We start from the raw sequence: 17,677 nt of genomic DNA, 5'->3' as shown, positions 1-17,677 counted from the left end.
CAAAATCTGGGATAAAATACAGACACAACAGTAGATCACTATAACACAGTAAAAGTAACATATAGGACATTTACAGGTAATGTCCCAAAATCTGGGAAATAAATACAGACAAACAGTAGATACATATACACAGTTAAAGTAACATATAGGAATTACAGGTAATGGTCCAAAATCTGGGAAATAAAATACAGACACAACAGTTAGATCACATATAACACAGTAAAAGGTAACATATAGGACATTTTCAGGTAATGGTCCCAAAATCTGGGAATAAAATACAACAACTATAAACAAAAAGGTAAATATAGGACATTTACAGTAATGGCCAAATCGGAAATATACACACAAGTAGATCCATATAACACAGTAAAAGGTACATATAGACATTACAGGTATGGTCCAAATCGGGAAATAAAACAGAAAAAAGTAGTCACATATAACACAGTAAAAGGTAACATATAGGACATTTACAGGTAATGGTCCCAAAATCTGGGAAATAAATACAGACACAACAGTAGATCACATATAACACAGTAAAAGGTAACATATAGGACATTTACAGGTAATGGTCCCAAATCTGGGAAATAAATACAGACACAACAGTAGAGATCACATATAACACAGTAAAAGGTAAACATATAGGACATTTACAGGTAATGGTCCCAAAATCTGGGAAATAAATACAGACACAACAGTAGATCACATATAACACAGTAAAAGGTAACATATAGGACATTTACAGGTAATGGTCCCAAAATCTGGGAAATAAATACAGACACAACAGTAGATCACATATAACACAGTAAAAGGTAACATATAGGACATTTACAGGTAATGGTCCCAAAATCTGGGAAATAAATACAGACACAACAGTAGATCACATATAACACAGTAAAAGGTAACATATAGGACATTTACAGGTAATGGTCCCAAAATCTGGGAAATAAATACAGACACAACAGTAGATCACATATAACACAGGGAATATAATACAGCACACAACAGTAGAATCATATAACACAGTAAAATAATCATTTACACGGTAAATGGTCCCAATAACAAACAGTTGATCACATATAACACAGTAAAAGGTAACATTATAGGACATTTACAGGTATCGGTCCCAAAAGTCTGGAATAACTGGAAACAGTAGATCACATATAAACATAAATAACTACAGTAAAAATAGAATAATATAAACACAGTAAAGGTAATTAGGACATTTACAGGTAATACATTGGTAAATACATAGATCACATATACACAAGTAAAAGGTAACATATAGGACATTTACAGGTAATGGTCCCAAATCTGGGAGTAAATAAGAACAAGTAGATCACATATAACACAGTAAAAGGTAACATATAGGACATTTACAGGTAATGGTCCCAAAATATGGGAAATAAATACAGACACAACAGTAGATCACATATAACACAGTAAAGGCATAACATATAAGGACAAATATAATGAGTTTACAGGTTAATGGTCCCAAAATCTGGGAAAGATCACATATAACACAGTAAAAGGTAACATATAGGACATTTACAGGTAATGGTCAAAATCAGACACAACAGTAGATCACATATAACACAGGTAACATATAGGACATTTACAGGTAATGGTCCCAAAATCTGGGAAATAAATACAGACACAACAGTAGATCACATATAACACAGTTAAAAGGTAAACATATATAGGACAGTTTACAGGTAATGGTCCCAAAATCTGGGAAATAAATACAGACACAACAGTAGATCACATATAACACAGTAAAAGGTAACATATAGGACATTTACAGGTAATGGTCCCAAAATCTGGGAAATAAATACAGACACAACAGTAGATCACATATAACACAGTAAAAGGTAACATATAGGACATTTACAGGTAATGGTCCCAAAATCTGGGAGATAAAATACAGAAACAACTGTAAATGAAATCACAAATATCCACTCGAGAAAAAGGTAACATATAGGACATTTACAGGTAATGGTCCCAAAATCTGGGAAATAAATACAGACACAACAGTAGATCACATATACACAGTAAAAGGTAACATATAGGACATTTACAGGTAATGGTCCCAAAATCTGGGAGATAAAATACAGAAACAACAGTAAATGAAATCACAAATATATTTTCACGAAAATATAAAGTACTTTCATATTGATTTTTAAGAAATTACTCTACACTTTCGTTTTCTAGAGATTTTTCATTCTAATGGGAACAGGGCAGATGTTTTTTGAAAGCTTGTTGGTACTTTGATGAATTCTCCGAAACGTATCCTCCTAGCAACTTTCGTTTGATTTAATTTCTAATTTTATAACGGAACAAGTAGAAACAAATATACCATGTACATATGCACATATTTTTTGTTGTTTTTGTTCATCTCGATGAATACATTTTCTGAAACCTCTATTTCACTTTTGGTTTTCTGCAGAGCAGATTTTTGGAAACTTCGGTATAGGACAAGTTCCTCGAAAACATCTTTTTTCACTTTCTTTCTTTTAAGCACGTTGTATTTGAATTCTACTGAAATCAGTATCACTCAATATCCACTCGAGCGTCACATATAACACATTAAAAGGTAACATATAGGACATTTACAGGTAATGGTCCCAAAATCTGGGAAATAAATACAGACACAACAGTAGACCACATCACAACTATGTTTTAACGAAAATATAAAGTACTTTTGCTTTCAGGTTGAGTTTCAAGAAATTATTCTGCACTTTCATTTTCTAGAAATTATTCAATCTTCTGGGAACAGGGCAGATGTTTTTTGAAAGCTTGCTGGTATTTTCATGAATTCTCCGAAACGCATCCTCCTAGCAACTTTCGTTTGATTTAATTTTTAATTTTATAACGGAACAAGTAGAAACAAATATACCATGTACATATGCACATATTTTTTTGTTGTTTTTGTTCATATCGATGAATACATTTTCTGAAACCTCTATTTCACTTTTGATTTTCTGCAGAGCAGAATTTTGGAAACTTCGGTATAGGATAAGTTCCTCGAAAGCATCTTATTTCACTTTTTTTCTTTTTAGCACGTTGTATTTGAATTCTATTGATATCAGTATCACTCAATATCCACTCGAGAGTCACATATAACACAGTAAAAGGTAACATATAGGACATTTACAGGTAATGGTTCCAAAATCTGGGAAATTAATACAGACACAACAGTAAATAACATCACAACTATGTTTTAACGAAAATATAAAGAACTTTTGCTTTCAGGTTGAGTTTCAAGAAATTATTCTGTACTTTCGTTTTCTAGAAATTATTCAATCTTCTGGGAACAGGGCAGATTTTTTGAAAGCTTGATTAATTAACGGTATTTTTTTTTATAAATTCTCCGGAACACCTCTTCCTCGCAACTTTATTTTTTATAAAAAATATAATTCTATTTTATAAACTTTAATTTGATATATACACTTTAATTATAAGAGAACAAGTAGAGAAGAAAAACTATGCACATCCCATTACCTTATAGCACTTTTGTTTCTCTGTTTAAAATAGTCGTCTGCTACAGCACTGTCATGACTCTGTGATGACTTACCTGTGTCATGCTTAAATTGCCTCTCCGGAATCAAGCATGCATATCAGAGCTCAAGCAGTTATGATAGCTTAAACTCGCTTGTTGTTTAGTGAGCAATTTTACGAATATTTCATCAGAACCAACCTAGAACAATCAAGCAGCTGATGTTGCCAGGGGTAGTAAGCGATAGTTTGACATACGCCTGGGACCTAGGATGATACAGTGGTTATACCACAGTAGGTATAGGCCCATATGTCATAATGATAAAATGATGTTAAAGTTTTCTTTGTACTGAGGTCATACACAATAATATATAGTATAATAGAATGTGCGCGTAGATTAGTATGTATTTTTATTTATTAGTATTTTTTCTCTTTTTTTCCCTCCGTGTTTTTACCTTCCTATTCCTTTCACATGAAGTGTTTGACTCTATGCTTTTGTTAATTTCGACAACTTATGTCACTACCAATCGTCACCATCGTAATCATATCCGTACTCAGCATAACCATCGTCATAATAATGGTAGCGGAAACAATTACGCATCAAGTTATCTTCCCTGTTGTTTTGTACATCTGCCTTCAGCTTCACCTTCTTACAAACACAACGCTTCTACTCTCCCTTCTCCAGCTGTGTCTTACTAAATTCGTCTACCACAAAGAGTCGTTGACATCCAACGCATTTGGTCGAATCGAATGGGAAACTAGTGGATCCCTCATCTGGGATGATGTCTAACGGTAATTATGCATGGTTTTCGTATATTCCGTTTGTTCTTACGGACATGGACCGGAAGCAGTCAGCGTAACGGCTTGAAGCGATTCGAAGACGAGATAGTGATTCATCATCTGCTTTCAACTTCTCGTACAGACTAAACAGCCCTGCGGTGTCGACGCAACAGTACGACTTCATAATATCAAAAAACGGTCTAATCGTCCATACTATAGAACTATATGCTTTTGGCAGGTCTTGTACTTCTTTTTCTTTATCATTTCCTTATCACAATGTTAAGGTTATCCACACAGAAGGGCATAGTGCGTGCGTATACTTCTAGAGTCTATATATGTGAGCTATTTTTGTTACTCTTTTTTTTTCACATTCCTATTCTTTTCACAAACGATTCTGTTGTCAATTCTGACAACTTATGTCACTACCAATCGTCATCGTGGTAAATGTCCTCATATCCATAGTCATAGACATCTTCATAATCATGGTATAGATCTTCATAATCATGGTATGGATCTGCCCATCTATTTTCATCGGAGGAATAGTAGAGTTCGGGTGTACAATCATCACGCATCCAATCCGCTTCCCTGTTGTTTTGTACATCTGCCTTCAGCTTCACCTTCTTACAAACACGACACTTCTGCTCTCCGTTCTTCAGCTGTGTTTTACTAAATTCGTCTCTCGGAAAGAGTCGGTGACATCCAACGCATTTGGTCGAAGCGAATGGGAAACTAGTGGATCCCTCATCTGGGATGATGTCTAACGGTAAGTATGCATGGTTTTCGTATATTCCGTTTGTTCTTACGGACATGGACCGGAGGCAGTCAGCGTAACGACTGGATGCGATTCGAAGACGAGACAGTGAGTCATCGTCTGCTTTCAACTTCTCGTACAGACTAAACAGCTCTGTTGTGTCGATGCAACAGTATGTTTTCAGCAAATCTGTCAGTGGTCTCGTCTTCCATATGTCTTTGTCACATTCTAGCAGGTCTTGTCCTTGCTTCTTTTTCTTTATAATTTCCTTATCGCTTAGGTAGAGTTCCATGCAGCGTAAGAATCCATAAATGCTTTCAACGTCATCAGTTCGTGTGCTTCTACGAGACCCGGATGCAGATTTCACCAGGGACGTCCCTGGTTTCCTCCTGTGCATCACTTCCAGTAGTTGGAGGTCCAGTACCCCGGAAATATTAACCTGGAACTGATGGTAGAGACTGTCCGCATCACGCCGACAGTCAAACATCAGCTTTTCCGTGTTCTTATCTTCAAGGACATCACGAAGACCGTCATCAAACACATGTTTTCCCAGTTTCAAGACGTCAAAGATGAACGTTTTGTTTGGTATAGCTATCGTAAGAACAGTCAGTTCACCCGACCTCCCTAGATTGACTCCCTCACAATCAACAGCCAGCAAGTCATGAACTCTGATTTCAGCAAGAGCGTCTGGAACGTCCGCCATCTCTTCCACAATCTTACAACTGTCCTCTGTCACCTTTTCACATTCTGACAGGTTGTCTCCAGTGGCATCGCTTTCATCAGGAAACTTTGTCGCCATTTTACCTGGAAATGATAATTCATTATTAGTGCCATGACGCTATAATGAAACATTGCAAAATAACGAAATGCTGAAATGAATTAAGTGAAACAGGTATTCTAATTAAAACAATAAGAATCCATAATGGATTACTAATAATTATCTGTTCAGTTCATTTAAGAGTAGTCCGATGCTGAGATTAAAGTACAGATAAAAGGATATGACGAAATCGAAAAGGTTTAGATCAATGCAAACATCGATATGGAATGATACCAGCATATTAAACTTAAGACCTCATAGATTAAAGCTTTAGTAATTCGAAATTTGCTCAGAACACTTGCCGGATGTTCTACTGATTGAGTTACCTGGTCCCCCATGATCGGCCAGGTCTAATAGCGCTACACCCAATCTCATTTCTCAAAGTCTTCGTCCCCAAATACAACTCACAATTTCGTCTATCACCCTGCGTACTTTAAGTGCATAGAGAAGGGGTTGGCAAGCTTACCAATTTTATAACAGAAGAGGAGAAAATATAGCGGCCACACTAGTTCTGGGGTTCGAATCAGGGACCTCCGCACACCATTCGGATGTTTTACCTATTGTGCCGCTTTGTTTCAGGTGAAGATAATAAACAAAATAAACAATATCTTCATTGTACTTACCTGTTCGAACAGGTTGTTATCACGTCGGTTCCCAAATCGATACACAGTCACTTTAGATCAAATAGTATATAAGCAAATGGAACAAAATTCTTCTTACGGTTAATATCAAAATAGTTAAACTGCCAGTGACGAACCGTCCAATTTACCATGAAATGTCTCCTATTGAAATGTCTCCTATAGGCTTTGCAGATAGCTTCCATTTATGATTCTCCTTTTAATAATGAATGTGTTTTGTGTTTGCTTGCCTCGTTTTCGTGGTTGATACGAGGCAACCAATACAACATGATTAATTGTATACAAGGTAGCTATTGTGTATTGCAGTCGGTTGTGTCGTGAATCACAAATGTTTTGGGCTCCGAGAAATATGACATGTGCATTTTGATTTAGTTTCGGTTTCTAATGGAATGGAGTATTGATGATAACGTAACCATAGTGTTGTTGCGTAATTGATTTATTTATAGTATATGATCGGGTCGGCGTTGTTTGTACATAGTGTTAAATACTGAAATTCTGTCTCTATCACTCAGGTAACGAAGCATGCTTCTTTGGCTCAGTTGGTAGAACCCTATTTTTTACACCAGAGACCCGGGTTCGATTCCTGGTCGGGGTATTCGACAGGAATATAGAGGTTCCCCAACGCGTGACTGTTGTTTATCATGTTTATCAAACTCGAGTTTTTTAATTTTCAAATTTTGAAAAGACACGAGCTTTAGCGAGTGTCTTTTAAAAATTTGAAAATTAACTAACGAGAGTTTAGATAAACATGATAAACAACAGCCACGCGTTGGGGAACTTATTAATCCCATAACTTTAGCTCTATAGTGATACCGTGGTGACCATTTTCTCGTCTTCATTCAGGGAAACTTACCACCTTACATTGTGTAGTGATACATGTATCTTTCCACCATAAAATATAGTGCCTAAAGAGAGAGCCAATATTATATTGGTTTATACTTTGAATAAGCAACCACCTGCTAAATAGTAAATACAATGCTATTTAAAATAAAATGCGCTATCAAAAGTAGATCTTGGAATTGATCAATCAGAGGCGCCGTAGGTGAACGATAATCAACTGCTTTGAAATTTATCACATCGGTTTTCCATTGTGAAACATGCATAGTTATGGGATAAATATTTTTCCTGTTCTTCTACATTGGTGACAAACTTATTTGCCAATGGAAGATGGATTGTGAGACTCGGATTGAGATTTAGGAAATGTCAAGCAAAGTAAGGGGTGTAGTATAAAAGGAACGGGTCGGCACAGTTTGTACTTAATAATATAAGAAATGGTTAAAATGTATTATTCAGCCTTTTAATTATCCGTTTAACCTTTAAATTCCATACTAAGCGGTCACTACTGTTTCGATCTACCTGCCGGGGATTAACGCTATTTATTCCCGCACTAGGTATGGGTACCGCACGTTACATATTCATTAATGATGGAACACACACAATGCAAAATTGAAAGTCACGTGCGGTATCCATTCCTACTGGACATTTCAAGTCTCTCCTATGTCTGTTTATCAGCTGTCCTATGGTTTTAATTTCATATCTTTTACATATTTTACATATTAATTTAAAATCCATTGCTGTAAAATTATACATGACGTCTAAACCATTCTACCAGCCTGTAATGTATAAACTGTTATGTAATAAAAGTATAAAGAAACGAAACCCATCATTCTGTTCCATTTATTTACACAGTTTGATGACAACTAAACAAAATTCTGGTTTTCAGCAGAGCAGACTTTCGGAAGCTTTGACAAGTTCCTCGAAAACCCCTTGTTTCAGTTTTCCTTTTTAGCCCGTTGAATATTGAATTCCACTGAATTCAGTATCACTCAAGTTCCACTCGTATGATTCACAATCTCCTACACATTTTTGCATGAGTTAAATCACAGGTAATGGTAATAGAATTGTCACCGGGGCGTAGAATGATAAACCAGAGACAAGGTTCTATTAATTTTTCTCTGTTACACTATAATGTGCGCGTATACCAGTATGCACGAGTTTTTTTCTTCCGTTTTCTTTTCTTTATTTTTTGTTTTATTTTTGTTTTTCTCCTTTAGCATTCCTATTCCTTTCGCATGAAGTGTTTGACTCTTTGCTGTGGTCAATTTTGACAATTCATGTCACTACCAATCGTCATCGTAGTATCCATAATAAGCACCATACCTATCGGATGTATTGTTCTCATATTCATAGTCGTCATAATACATATAATCATGGTCCGAATTCTCCTCATATTCATAGTCGTCATAATAATCATCAAGGAAAAGCTCGTCAAATTCATTGTCGTCTTCAAAATCATCGTCGTCTTCATAATGATCGTCCGGATTGTCCTTATATTTATATACACAGTCGTCTTGATAATCATCGTACGGATTGTCCTTATATTTGTATACACAGTCGTCTTCATAATCATCAAACGGATTGTCCTTATATTCACTGTCGTCTTCATAATCATCAAACGGATTGTCCTTATATTCACAGTCGTCTTCATGATCATCGTACGTATTGTCCTCATATTCATAATCGTCTTCATGATCATCGTACGTATTGTCCTCATATTCATAATCGTCTTCATGATCATCGTACGTATTGTCCTCATATTCATAATCGTCTTCATGATCATCGTACGTATTGTCCTCATATTCATAATCGTCTTCATAATCATCGTACGCATTGTCCTCATATTCAAAGTCGTCATAATAATCATCGTATGGATTGTCCTCATATTCAAAGTCGTCATAATAATCATCGTATGGATTGTTCTTATATCCACGTGGGGCAATTGCACAGACTTTTGCTATCCACTGTAATGGTTTAGAGACTACTGGAGGATGGCGTTGCCTTGGATACAGCGAACCTGGTTTATGTTGTCTTTGTTACTTTGTGAAAGGAAGGAAGTGATATACATTTATAAAGGAGTGAGTGAACAAGTCGCCGTTCCAACTTGGATCAGTTGGGCTCTCTCTTCAGATGATTAGGGTTAGTGTTCATCTCGAACTAAGGGTCTCGAGTTTTCATAGCTTTCCATTATCATATAGAAATTTAGGGCCATTTCCTCTCCGATGATAGAGAACGATACTTTCCATGATATCAAACATATCGAACCAGGCATAATATGTTTTCGGTATCGGAGATTTTATGAAGAAGGATGAAAAGGAAGGATATCTGAGGCAGCTTTTGAGACTAAGTCTTTCCCATTTATCAGAGCATCACCAATTCGAGCCCCGGTGGTGGCTGTGGTTTTTCACTCCTCTTTACTATCAAAAAGGTGAGAAAAAAATTGGTCGCCGATGATCAACCAAGTTTAATACCTCTACTCCCCCAACTTCGTTATCAAAGTCTTCGCCCTCACAGACATACGGGACCATGTGCCACCACCGTGAGAATTTACTTAGGAGCTAATTGTAAAATAGAAATGGAAAAAAATATGGCGACTATGTTAAATGCTCTATTGAATTGAGCTACTTGGTCACCGAAGATCGTTCCGGTTCCTCCTTTCTACCGAGTCTACGCCCGCGAAGACACAGCAGCTCACAAGTTCGCCTATCCCACTGCTAAACGTACTTCAAGAGGCAGTGCCTGGTGCAATGGTTTGTTAATATAAGAAAATGCGGCGATCAGTCTGATAGAGCTACTTGGTCTCCGATGAACCTACCATAATAAACAATATCTTCATTGCACTTACCTGTTCGAACATGCTGTTATCGCGTCGGTTCTCAAATCTGTACACATTCACTTAAGTTTAAATAGTAAATAAATATTTTGTAGTATCAAATTGGGGGGGGGGGGGCAAAATTCTTCTAATGAATAATATCAAATTATTCTAAACTAAAACAAATCACCTGTCACTGACGAGCTATCCAGTTTATCCAGAAAAGTCTTCTGTACAGTGCCTGGTGCAATGGTTTGTATATATAGCTTCCCTTTATGGTTCTTTTTTATGTTGAGTGTGTTTTGTACTTGCCTCGTTTTCGTGGTTGATAAGGAACAACCATAAAACAATCAATTGGTATGTAAATATAAAAGATAGTGTGAGTTGTATTCGGTAATGTTGCGTTCGTTAACCACAAATGTTTGGGTTCTGAGAAGTAGGAGACGTACGTTTCGTTTTCGTATTTTGTTTTCGTATCCTCACGACGTCACCGTATCGTTGCTGTTGTAGTAGTATGATAGATTCACATTGTTGGTAGCAGAAACGAAGCGGGCTGGTGTGGCCGGTAAATAGTGTTAACTACGGTCTCTGCCACGCAGCTGATGACTAACACTGAATTTGCCTCTGTCCAGTTAGCATTCATATTGGCTCTAAATGCTAACTGAAATACGTTCAATGCTTATATTTACATTTTATAACAATTTTATGATAAAATCCCAAGTGATTTTGCATCTATAAAGACTTCATTATCGTCAAAACGGAACAGCCATTTGAACAGTCATCTTCGGTGATCTCTGACATGATAATTGTGACATTGCAAAGGTAATGGCTTTATCATGAACGGATGGCAGTTCATTGAAGCACTGAACGTCTTTCAGTTGGCATTCATAGCCAATATGAATGCCAACTGGACAGAAACAAATTCCGTGATGCGCGCTATACTTATGTTTACATTTGATGACAATTTTATGATGAAATCCCAAGAGATTATGAATGTATAATGAATAAATAATTCATTATATTCAAAGTAGCTAAAATGCACTATACACTATTGTGAAGTTTTAGTTTGATAAATGTATGATGTAGTCTCTATCTATATCTCTAGAGATAGTGTGATCTTAAAGTGTGTTGATCAACGTGTCTATAAGATATGATATGTAATTGTATATCTGCGCCTTCTACCACTGCGCCACATCCACGTGGCGCAGTGGTAGAAGGCGCAGATATGTTTGGCTATGCGATCGGATAGGGCACGAGTCAATAAATTGTTATGCTTTGTTAAATTGCGTTTCTTTGATATATAAAGGAAACGTGAAAACCCTTACACTATCTATCTTTCATAAATTGATTGTTTTAGTGGTTGTTCCTTATCAACCACGAAAACAAGACGAGCTATAGCACAAAACACACTCAATATTAATATCATAGAGTCATATAGAGAGCAACCAACTAAATAATTTTACATAGACCACAGTGTTAAACTTTGTTAAAGTTTTGTACTGTATTATTAAAACAAAGGAATATTGGTTAGCTATTGTGTTCTATAATTAAAGTTTAGGTTCTCATATAACACTAAATAGAAAAAAAGTTTGGGTCCTTCTGCTCAAACTCCAACCAGGGTAGCTTTGCACAAAAATCTCCTGAAATTCTAATGCTTTTACCTATTCATTATCAAAGTTGATATTTTGAACCTAAATCATATCATGGTTATCTAGGAATAATTACCTGTCAGAAAACATTTTTACTTTTGAAATTCATAATTAGCCAGCCAATCAGCGGCTGGGTTAAAATTCTATCCTGGGCTCAATTTTGTATGCACAGGGGCCATTTCGCAGGTTTTTTTTTATTTAGTTGGTTGATCCCTATAGGGAAGCTATATATGAAGCCTACAAGAGACATTCCTCGATAAATTGGACTGCTCGTCAGTGACAGGTGATTTGTAACACTTATAGGCTAAAACAGTGAGCACATATAAGACTACTTTGATATTAACCATTAGAAAAATTTGTTCCGTTTGCTTACATACTATTTGAACTAAAGTGACTGTATCGATTTGTGAACCGACGTGATAACAACCTGTTCCAACAGGTAAGTGCAACGAACATATCGTTTATTACGGTAGACACAGGATACCATGTACCGTCGTGGGAGTAGAGTTGGGCACTAGTAGTGTATCATTCTCGGCCGCTTACTAACCCCTGGGACAAAAGGCCCTATTTCCTGTGGTTCTAATAAATATTCTTAAAACTGCCCACAAATGAACCAGCGTTATCCAGAAACAAAAAACTATACTATTTCGGTCTGGATATGCACTTGCTTGACGCAGGTACACATCATTCACGTAGATAGAGACAGGACAGTGCTGTAGCAGACGACTACTTTGAACTGAGAAACAAGTATATCATATCATTCATGTATAATAAACAAACTTAATGGACACAATAAACTAAATTGAAAATAAGCACACATTTAAAGTTATGTAAAAATTGTGACCATTAAATTTATAACAAAATATCAAGAACGTACATATTTCGTGTATATCATTTACGTCCTTGCAATATATTAACGAAGGGTACCAAATTCTACCCGAAGTAGACACAAAATCTGATAGGATCCGCCCAATATTAGGCGGATCCAATCGAATTAGGGGGATTTGGTTAATAAATTATTCATAAACCACCTAAACGCGCCCTATGGTCCCAGATGTTAGTAAGCGATAGTGCGACGTACACATGGGACCGAATATGGTTGTTTAACAGAAAAGGAGAAAATAGCGCGACCAGGTTTTATGCTCTATTGATTCAGCTACTTGGTCACCGAAGATCGTCCCGGTCCAATACTCGTGGGGATGTACAGCGACATTAGACTTGGTCAATCATCAGTGACCAGGTAGCCCAATCGGTTGAACATCCGGCAAGTGTTCGGAGGTCATTTGTTCGACTCCGGTCTGGATGTGCGTTTTTTCTCTTCTATTTCATAGGATAGGAAAGAGGAGTGGAAAAACCGCTGCCACCACCGGGGATCGACTTGTTGATGCTCTGAACTTGAAATAAGCACACATTAGCCCATCCGCTGTTTAACAAAGGACAGACAAATGCTAAAAGGGTGCCTCAAGGATGACTCATTTTCACCCATTTTCATTAAGTCTTCGACGCCGAAGACAAATTAAACCTAATTCATTAAACCTAGTATCTACAAAGTATCGTTATCTATGGCCCTAATTTGTATATAATGAGACCTTTAGTTAGAGATGAAAAAGGCCATCTAAAGGGAAATCCCGACTGGTCGAAGTTAGTACGACGACTTGTTCGCCTAATCCTTTATGAATGTATATCACTTGCCTCCTTTCACAAAGTCGGGGAAATAAAAAAGAATTTAAAAAAAAAATACGAAAAAAACAGGTTCGATATATCCAAGACAGCGTCATTCTCCAGTAGTTCCTACACCATTACAGTGGATAGCGACATTACCTTGCAATTGTCCTACGTGGGTTTCCGAAGCAAATCCCAGAGGTGGAAGTCAAGTGGTAAAATAGGTCGGTCAATCACTAGTCTACCGCTGTCCATTCAATGGCCCTTTGGACATAAGACAGCCCCTCAACGAGCAGCATTGTACTAAAACTCATTCATTGCAAATTTTGAATTAATATGCTGGTTGCTTCCTTTTATCTGTATTTTAACACTCAGCATCAGACTACTCGTAGATGGACTAATCAAATATTTACTAATATTCCATTGCAGATTCTTATTATTTTAATCAAAATAACTAATTCACTTAATTTATTTCAGCATTTCGTTATTTTAAATCAAACAAAACGTTCATCTCTGACGTCTTAAAACTTAGAAAACATGTGTTTGATGACGGTCTTCGCGATGTCCTTGAGGATAAGGACAAGGAAAAGCTGATGTTTGACTATCGGCGTGATGCGGACAGTCTTAACCATAGAAAAGAAAAGAATATTAATGTGAAAAAAAGTGAAAAAAAATAGCTCGCATATATATATAAACTCTACAAGTATACGCGCCCAGTATACTCTTGTGTGAGGATAACCTCATTACAAAGAAAACTTAACATTGTTTTATATACCATGATATACTGTCATATAACTACAACAGATTTGTAGGAGTTTATTGAAGCACTCGAGTGGATATCGAGTGATATTGATTACAGTAGCATTGCTAAAAAGAAAAACTGAAATAAGGTGTTTTAGAGCAACTTGTCCTATACCGAAGTTTCCAAAAATCTGCTCTGCAGAAAAACAAAAGTGAAATAGAAGTTTGGGAAAATCTAGAATTCATTGAGCTGAACAAAAGTGATAAAAGGATAATTCAATGTACATAGTACATTTGTTTCTACTCGTTCCCTTATAAAATTAAATTTTATATCAAACGAAAGTCGTTAGGAGGAAGCGTTTTCATCAACGTTAACCAAGCTTTCAAAAAATCTGTCCTGTTCCCAGAAGAATGAAGAATTTTTTAGAAAACGAAAGTGCAGAATAATTTCTTGACACACGTTTTGAAAGCGAAAGTACATATCTATCGATAAGAAAACGTTTCAGACATTGTATATCTATAATCTTATATTTCTGCACTGTATTATGATTGAATTAATAGATATATCTATGTGTCATTCCTTAAAATATCAATTTTTCGTTTACAACGGGTATCAATAATTTTGTTGTTTGATTGCAGGTATATAATCGTAAGAACAGTTATATATATATAAAATTAAATTTTGTTTTGAATTTAGCTGCTGGTTCCTTCTTTCTGTTATTTTTACATAACAATACTGTAGAATGTCCTACGTCTTTTGGCGCCATATTCAGCAAATCGGGAACCTTCGGCAATTTAAAGAATATACTCACTTACAGTCTTTAGTGCCAAATCGATATTTAAAGGATGATTAATATTAATGCACTCATATTAAAAGTACAGAATTTCTGTTGCTAAATTCACACAAATAAGATATATAACGTCTAAAATGTTTTCATATCGATAGATATACTTTCGCTTCCAAAATGTGTTTCAAGAAATTATATTGCATTCTCTTTTTCTAGAAATTCTTCTGGGAAAAGGGTAGATTTTTTGAAAGCTTGGTTAACGGTGATGAATTCTCCGAAACGCCTCCTCCTTGCAATTTTCGTTTTTTTAACGCACGTCTTGTTGAAATATCTGTCCAACAAATGTAGTTTACACACCAGTAAACAACAAAAAAATAAAAATCTTTCCTTATATTCACATTTTAACCGACTATTTCCTTTCAATTTAATGTTACGATAAAATAAAACTTCGTTTTTTTCAACGTTATACAATCAATGTAAGGCCGGTAAATTGATGGAATCCCGGAACAGCTGGCTCCAATTTGGAGGGAAATGTTGCCAAGTTCAGAGAGTACATAAAATGTAATTCCACAATAACATTATCTATTTCATTCCATTGATGTAATATTTAACAAACATTTTTTCTTAAAGATATTCAAAGATTTTCAATACATTCAAATTATTTATATTGAAGAATTAAAAAATATAGAAACAATAAGCCAAATTTGATGCGCATTAACACTACTTGCGAAAGTCAGTGTTCCGGTGTATGTATTCTTGCGCAACAACCGACTGCGTTTACACAAGTGTAAACGATTTCCCAGTTGGTATGGTTATATAGCAAAGACAAAACGGAAATGTAAATATATAAACTTTAAAGCCAAACTATAGGCCTACGTAACTATCAACAAAAAATATATATTCGACCCTAATATTGTTAGTATTTGTAGATGTATAGTTGAAATTAAGTTATATCAAAGAATACTTAAATTCATTTCTTAATAACTTTGTTACAGCAATTGTTTAAAGTCGATACTTGTAAACATGTCTTAATTTAAACTGGTCGCAATAGAAGTTACGATTATTTCCGAACGGATGTCAGAAAGTTCATGGCCCGTTCGGAAGAGTTCGGACAGACGTTACGTAGTTACGGTAGTCACATGGCGTTCTCGGCATCGACGTTACAATGTTGGCTAACTTCGGTTTGTTTGACTAAATGGGACCCACCAAGCGATGTTCAATACGTATTTGATGTTTATCAAAAGTTTCGGAATTAGAATCGCCTCATCGTGACTTCGATTAATTTAGTCCTGTCGCTGCATAATTTACAATAGGTTTTTTTCAAACATTCTTTTAAATAATGAAAAAAATAAGACAGATACGGATATTGGGATTTTAATTCTATAAGGAAGTAGAAACAATATACTATGCACAGTTAATTAACCTTTTATCATATTTGTTCAGCTTAATGAATACATTTTCTGGAACTTCTATTTACTTCCGGTTTTCTGCAGAGCAGATTTTTGGAAGAATACCCGAGGAGTTCCGTTTGCTTTCATCCCACCAATGGACTATCTCATAGTAAAATTACTAAAAACGCAGTTCAAGAGACAATATCTGACCAATCACAGGCATACAAAGACTTCCTTTGAAGACTACAGAGAGCGACGCCTAACTTCAATGCTTGAGTGTATGGCAAGCCGTTTTGATATTTAATACCATTATACATTTTTAGTGTACATCAAAGCACTAAATTACTTGTTCTGTTACCTCCATTTTTACTCAGAGATAGGCCAAGAGTGGATATAACGTCATTGATAGTAACCCCTGGAATATTGAGGATGTAGAGCCAAACTCCTGTGGTCGTATGTAGAGAAGTATTCTGTAGTTTCACTTTCGGTTTCAATTCATCCTCAATACTCCGATCACCTATGATCTCTACACCCCTGGACTATCTCATAGTAAAACTGAAGGCAGTTCAAAGGATCACTGCGATTCCACACTTTACCCAAGCGCAGTTGACATTCATAAGTCTATGAAATGTCTTCCGTTCATTTATGATTATGACGTCATTGTTATTGTAACGTCACAATTGTGCCAACGAAGATGACTGTTCAAATGGCTGTTCTGACTTTGACAATAATGAATTATTCATTCATTATAGATTAAAAAAACTCTTGGGATTTCATCATAAAATTGCAATCAAATGTAAACATAAACATATCGCGCTTCATGGAATTTGCCTCAGTCCAGTTGACATTCATATTGGCTATGAATGCCGATTGAAAGACGTTCAGTGTTTAAATGAACTGCCATCCGTTCATTATGACGTCATTACCATTGCGATGTGCCAGCGATATCCGAAGATGGTTGTTTAAATGACTGTTCCGACTTTGACGATAATGAAGTCTTTATAGATGCAAAAACACTTGGAATTTTATCATAAAATTGTTATTAAATGTAAATATAAGCTTTGAACGTCTTTCATTTGGCATTCATAGCCAATAGGAATGCTAACTGGACAGAGGCAAATTCAGTATGAAGTGTTAGTCGTCAGCTGAGTGGCAGAGACCGTATTTAACACCATTTACCAGTCACACCACCCGCTCCGTCTGAATTTATATAATGTATTATAAATAAAGCTATCATGCCACAATAACGATAACAATATGGCGACACTGTGAGTATTGTAACGTTTTTTGTCCGTGTGTGTCTATTTTGCCAAACCTTA

The 17,677-nt window shown here is 35.9% G+C and overlaps 2 protein-coding genes and 1 long non-coding RNA gene across 4 annotated transcripts in view; 2 read left to right on the top strand and 1 right to left on the bottom strand.

The window, feature by feature from the left end:
• Window positions 1–17,677, top strand: part of LOC138309806 (piRNA biogenesis protein EXD1-like) — a 36,473-nt gene that overhangs the window by 12,288 nt on the left and 6,508 nt on the right. The window lies entirely within an intron of this gene.
• Window positions 1,506–2,044, top strand: LOC138308727 (uncharacterized). The gene is made up of 3 exons (XR_011206150.1): window positions 1,506–1,551; window positions 1,713–1,890; window positions 1,990–2,044. It is a non-coding gene; the product is annotated as an uncharacterized lncRNA (long non-coding RNA).
• Window positions 1,977–10,358, bottom strand: LOC138308725 (piRNA biogenesis protein EXD1-like). 2 transcript variants are annotated; one of them, XM_069249752.1, is made up of 2 exons: window positions 10,318–10,358; window positions 1,977–5,827 (listed from the first exon to the last, which is right to left on the bottom strand). In XM_069249752.1, exon 2 carries the CDS (start codon window positions 5,820–5,822, stop codon window positions 4,695–4,697), a length of 1,128 nt encoding a protein of 375 aa, XP_069105853.1. In that variant the 5' UTR covers window positions 5,823–5,827; window positions 10,318–10,358; the 3' UTR covers window positions 1,977–4,694. The 2 variants fall into 2 exon arrangements, with proteins under 2 accessions (XP_069105853.1, XP_069105852.1); XM_069249751.1 differs by lacking the exon at window positions 10,318–10,358 and adding an exon at window positions 6,464–6,739.

This window comes from Argopecten irradians, chromosome 15 (assembly GCF_041381155.1).
Source record: "Argopecten irradians isolate NY chromosome 15, Ai_NY, whole genome shotgun sequence".
In the NCBI taxonomy this organism is placed as follows: Eukaryota; Metazoa; Mollusca; class Bivalvia; order Pectinida; family Pectinidae; genus Argopecten; species Argopecten irradians.
Note: the sequence above shows the minus strand (reverse complement) of the source record. Positions and strands in the feature narration are given on the sequence as shown.

Excerpts from the sequence above, each read along its gene's own strand:
- LOC138308725 (XM_069249752.1), bottom strand. The coding sequence starts at position 5,822 with ATGGCGACAAAGTTTCCTGATGAAAGCGATGCCACTGGAGACAACCTG.